Source organism: Vigna angularis, chromosome 7 (genome assembly GCF_016808095.1).
Source record: "Vigna angularis cultivar LongXiaoDou No.4 chromosome 7, ASM1680809v1, whole genome shotgun sequence".
In the NCBI taxonomy this organism is placed as follows: domain Eukaryota; kingdom Viridiplantae; phylum Streptophyta; class Magnoliopsida; order Fabales; family Fabaceae; genus Vigna; species Vigna angularis.
The window spans coordinates 14,598,615-14,604,348 of NC_068976.1; the positions used below are offsets into that span (position 1 = coordinate 14,598,615).

The 5,734-nt window shown below is 25.0% G+C and overlaps 1 protein-coding gene across 1 annotated transcript; it reads left to right on the forward strand.

The window, feature by feature from the left end:
* Positions 1-1,912: 1,912 nt before the first annotated feature.
* LOC108337011 (uncharacterized) lies at positions 1,913-5,014 on the forward strand. Its single transcript, XM_017573449.2, has 4 exons — positions 1,913-2,037; positions 2,105-2,234; positions 4,403-4,539; positions 4,783-5,014. The coding sequence occupies exons 1-4, from the start codon at positions 1,945-1,947 to the stop codon at positions 4,894-4,896; spliced, it is 474 nt and encodes a 157-aa protein (XP_017428938.1). The 5' UTR covers positions 1,913-1,944; the 3' UTR covers positions 4,897-5,014.
* Positions 5,015-5,734: the final 720 nt, after the last annotated feature.

Genomic DNA, 5,734 nt, shown 5'->3' on the forward strand with positions numbered 1-5,734 from the left:
TGGTCTAGATGTATGATTCATTTTAATATTAATTTTTTTATTTAATTAAGTCTCAAAGTTTGTTAAATAGAATTAATTTAGTTTTTTTTGTTAAATTAAAGTTGAATTTATTTAAAAGGTAACATATGTCAATATTTTTGAATCATTTTTCATCTTCAAATATCCAAATTAATTATATTTAACAAATATTTAGGCTTAATTGAATAAAAAATATAATCAAAGTGAACACGAGTCTAAATATAAAAACAAAACTACTAATTAAGTCTAAATTATATTATCAAAACATTAAACATTAATATTTTTATATCTTAAAATGTATAACCTAAAATTAAAATTTTTATTTTAAAATGAAATTTTGAAATAGAAATTTATATTTTAGATTCTATTTTTTTCTGAAATAAAAAATAAAACATACATTTTAAATGGTATATAATTCAGAAGGTGCTTTTCAACAAAAAAAAATTGTTGGCAATAAAATTAAACTTGCGCAGGAAGAAATCATAGTAGGAAATAGAAATGCATTCATGAACATGTAAAAGGAGTACACGACTGAGATAAAAACAAGAAAAATGAAATATAAAAGATAAGGACAAATACATTATTTCGTCACCCCTATGTGAATGCAATAAGAAATTTAGGGGGTGCAGAAAGAAATGTCTTCATGGAGTTCTGATCCCAAATTCATTTAAGCTAGCCCAATTATTATTTCCAGGAAAATCGAAATCACACCCTAATTTAAATCATATTTTTATCTTTTTATCAATTATATTTTTTCTTGTGGAATTTTATTGTTTATTTGTTCAAATCTAAATTTCCAAAGAGATAAAGTCGTCAAACAAATTTAAGCTTAACACTTTAACTGCAACCAATCTTTGAGAAAACATCAAATTTACAACATAACAAAATGTTAAATAAAATATAATATCATAATATATATATATACTACCGAATCAAAAGTGTTACCAAGTTTCAATCACATATTTAAAATAATTATTCATTCCAAATGTTTATATATATATATATATATATATATATATATATATATATATATATATATATATATATATATATATATAAAATTTAGCTTACGACATTTATTATCCACTAGCGAAAACATACATTGTGCACTACAAGCTATGTTTATTTTTTTCATTTGTAAGAAAAATTTGTTAAATTATAAAATATTTTTTATTACATAAATATTTTTATCATAAATAATTATTTAAATTAAAAAATAATTAGTATAAAGATAAAATTAAAAAATATTTTTTTATTATGAATAATTGTTTGAATTTAAAAAAGCAATCGTTAAAGAGGTAAATTAGTATTATATGTCATGAAAAAAATATTTTAAACAACGGTGAAACAATTTCATAATCAAAGGTAGATCTACAAGACATCATAAAATCTGTTATAAAGAATTCTATATTCCAATAACAAAATACTCAAATTTTTAAAATAAATTTTATTTTCTGAAACTTATTAATTAAAGTTGACAAATAATTATTTTAACTTATCCGATTAAAAACATTAATTAGTCAATTGAAATCTTAAAAAATATATATAAATATATAAATTCTTAAAATAATTTTTTTTGAAAAATAATTAAAAAAATTAGTAGACTGACGTGTCAACAACTGGCTGTTTCATCTACTGGCAAGACGGATCAAGATTTTCAATTTGTTTCAATACGATTTACCTAACATGGTAAAAGAAGAGAAAAAAATACGTTTGTGATTCTTATTATTAATAATTATTAATTAATTGATATGGGAGAGAATAACATTTTATTAACCTAAAATTAATTACATTAAATGTTTGTGGAGCTTACATTATCAATCCCAAAAAAACCCTAATTTTTTTGTATTATAAAAAGGCAATGGCTATCCTCCCACCAAAGAAAAAAAATAACAAGTGATAGAAAAAAAGAGAGTGAAGTGAAAAATGAGTAAAGTGGCTATCTTCTTCACTTTGGGTCTTGTATTGAGCTTCACTTTAATCCATGCCTCACGTCCTAACTCTTTCTTTGAGAATGGGGTAAATTTAATTTTCTTCATTCTCTAATTTGATTTTTCATTCTCTAATTGGGTTGTTTGAATTGAAGGGTGTTTCAAGGGTTGAGATAGAAGATGAGATCTGTGAAGAAGGGGCAGAAGAATGTTTGAGAAAAAGAACTCTAGCTGCACATCTTGATTACATCTATACTCAAAATGCTAAAGAGGGTCAACACAATTGATGGAATCGTAATTTCTGTCTGCTTCTTTTTCACATATTAATAAACTCCTTTTCTTCAATCTTGCTTCAATTTTATCATTCAGTGCAATTCTGATGAAAATTTTGCATTATCAAAAAATTAATTTTAATTAAAAACAAATTATATTTTTTATATTTTAATTCGGCTCGTAGCTATTGGAGAAACTGTTCTGAGTCTCAACTTTTATTTGAAGTAACGTGATATTATTGAATATACCGAAATGAAAGAAAAAAATACGAGAGAAAAAAAATTGATTTGTTGGTAACTTAAAATGTTTTGATGCATAACTTAAAAATTAAATTTGAAGAAATTGTATGAAAGAGTTTCAACAAATTAGTTTGGACTTTGGAGTGATTTGCTTCCATCAGTCCACTGAGAGAAAAAATAAGAGGAAAAATTGAAAATTTTAATTTCTCTGAATACTAATTTTTTTCTCGAGAAATTATTATGTAAAAGTTTGTCTGAATGTATATTATGTATTATTTTTTTCATGAGGTAGGTTCCGGATGAGTTAAAAGAAAATATGTAAGTAATTTTTTTTTCAAATTAATTATCAGTTCATAATAAGTGTAAAAAAAACTTAAAATAAGTATTGTTTTTATCTTTTATATAATATTAACTTTTTTTATTTATGTTCCAAATAATATTTTTAAAATAATATTCACAAGTTACATACACTACAAGGAAAAGTACAAATATTCGACAGACAATTAAAAATTAGTTTTAGAGAGATGCAATTTATTATTAAACCTCATGCGCAATTTTTTCTTATATTTTTTTGTAAATAAAACAATAAACCAATATCACTTCTTGAAATTAACTGTTACACAAATTTTGAAGATGATTTAATTTATATTTTAATAGATTAAATTTGATCTATATCGAGAAAATATTTTAGGGTCTTCAATACTAAGTGACAAGTTAACAATTTCACTTAACGATAATAACAATTTTTTTAATAAGTACCATTGTTTTAAGTGTGTTTAAGCAAGGACAACTTAACAATTTCTTTTAACAAGGTAGTATGTACTCATTTTGAAATGCATCATATACATTTATAAAATAGAATTCGTCACAAAAATTTATTTTTTGTCAAAGAATTTCCCCCTTTTTGTAATGACCTTTTTATCATATTAAAAATGTCATGACATATAAGTGACTTAAAAGGTTAAGAAACGAATCGTGCATTTCCTTTAATTTCAATATCACCTTTTATTGTAATCATTTATCATGAATATATTGTTGTGCTTTTATTTTATAAATAATTTTGCAAATAAAAAAATTACTTAATTTTTTTAAAGTAATTACGAGTTTTCTTGATACTTTAAATTTCAGTGTTTAAAATTTTTAATTTTTATTATACAACACAATTCAGGCGTTTATATAATACTAATTTAAACTATCTTTAATTTTATATAGCAAATTGAATAGTTGATAAATTTAATTTTCAATTTTTATCATCGTGATGTTTTTATCTTATAGACTCTTCAAAATTTCCGATATTTAACTGTCTCCTATAAAAAAAAATTAAATAAGTAAAAAAAAGTGAGAATTAACCTCTTAAGAAAAGCTAATTCATAATTAACTTAAAATTTGTAAACTGACAAAATTTATAAATTAAAAAAATGTCAATTAATTATTGAGCAGGCAAAATAATATGAAAGAATGTATTTAATTATTTGATTAAATTACACGATCTTAAATATTAGAATGTTTATAATTATAATAAATCATCCTCTTAATACAATAATATTTTAACTTGTTATTGTATAAAAACATGCATATGAAAAACAAACCTAGTATCCAATATTAATTCTTTTAACCTAATTAAATTAATTTATAGAAATACACTGGAAACTGCTAAAATTTAATAAACTTGTGAACCAAATACATTTATTCGACCATTTTGTTATGTTTTACTTAACCTATGTACAAGTATATGTAGAGGGAGAAACATCAATTTCTTCCTTGGAAAATACAAACTACATTCCAAATGGGAGTAAAAAGTCAACAAAGTTTCAGACACGAGAATTTTATGTTTGAAGTGTAGATAGGATTCTATGTGGTTGTGTTTACACTCTCAATCCCAAACATACCCTCTATTCATTTATCTATATATACACTCTCGCAGTCTACACAGAATCTGAGTGATAAAAAATAAGATTAGAAAATTCAGCATGTCTAAACAAGCCACTTTCTTCACTTTTCTTCTTCTCCTAAGCTTCAACCTCATCCATGCCTCACGTCCAAACCCTTCACTCAACACTTTCTCTTCTTTGCATGAGGTACGTGTAATTTCTTCTCACTTTGATTTCATCCATCTAGATACACTTAAATGAATCAATCCTTGTGAAACTTTCTTCTGTAATCTTTTCTGGGTATGAGTGACTTCAGAAAATTGGCTGTTATGTAAGTCCAAATATTTTCCTTTAGCATCAGATCATGAATTGCTGTGTCTGATAAATACTATCGTTGTTTCTTTGTTCATTTTTTCTGGTTTTGAGAATTGGCATGTTTGAATATTGAAGGCAGAGGTAGACGGAGAGTTTTGCGAAGAAGAAACTGAGGAATGTTTGATGAGAAGAACACTAGCTGCGCATGTCGATTATATCTACACTCAGAAGAATAAACCCAAACCTTGATGGCATCACACCACCCTCAGGATCATCAAATATACCAATACAAAAAAATATTATACAATTAATAATACCTATACATGTGTGTACTTATTTCATAAATAAACATATGTGTTGGATTCGAGCTTGTTCTTTTGGCTTTTTGTTACTTGATTTTGTGTTCTTTTTCTATGTATGTTTATATAATTGGTTATGGTATTTCTCAAGTTCTTTTTCTATATATATATATATACGGCATGAACTGCATAAACTCAGAAACCTCTTTCTGCATAAACTGCTGCTTTGTTCTGATGTCTGGTATAGCAGTAATGTGAAGTTGAATAATCTGCTATGAAACTGTAGTATGCTTTAATCAATTTGAACACTGTTTCCTTAGCAACTGTGATGAGCTCTCAATAATTGGTGTGTACTATATATGATAGTAAAATCAATCAACTCAATTACATTTAAATAATTAAACATGAGTAAAGAATAACAGTTTGATGTTTTGCAAAACATAAATAAAATTAAGAAATGTCAGAACACAGAAAGTCTATGTTCAACAGGTGTAGTGTCCTTCTCGAGGCTCAGAATGATAGATACTCGTCAGTTTTACATGACAAAAGAAGACCACATTTTAAATGAAAAAGAAAAAAGAGAGAAGAAAAAGCCAAAAATCTACAGAAGTTACGTGACTAAAATGCCATCTAGTTATATAATCTAGTGATAAGACCCAACTTGGTGACTGAGGGAGAGAGAAATGCACTAAAAACCATGCTTTTGAGTCAAACAAAGTCACGTATGATAAAAAATATAATGCCCCTTTAATTACCTTCTTGGATAGAATACAATGAATAATCTTAAT

What these genes read in the sequence shown, in the direction of transcription:
- LOC108337011 (XM_017573449.2), top strand. Translation starts at nt 1,945, where the DNA reads ATGAGTAAAGTGGCTATCTTCTTCACTTTGGGTCTTGTATTGAGCTTC. An exon ending in ACTCTTTCTTTGAGAATGGG is followed by an intron (nt 2,038 to 2,104) that starts GTAAATTTAATT and finishes TTTGAATTGAAG; the next exon opens with GGTGTTTCAAGGGTTGAGAT. An exon ending in CTTTCTCTTCTTTGCATGAG is followed by an intron (nt 4,540 to 4,782) that starts GTACGTGTAATT and finishes TGAATATTGAAG; the next exon opens with GCAGAGGTAGACGGAGAGTT.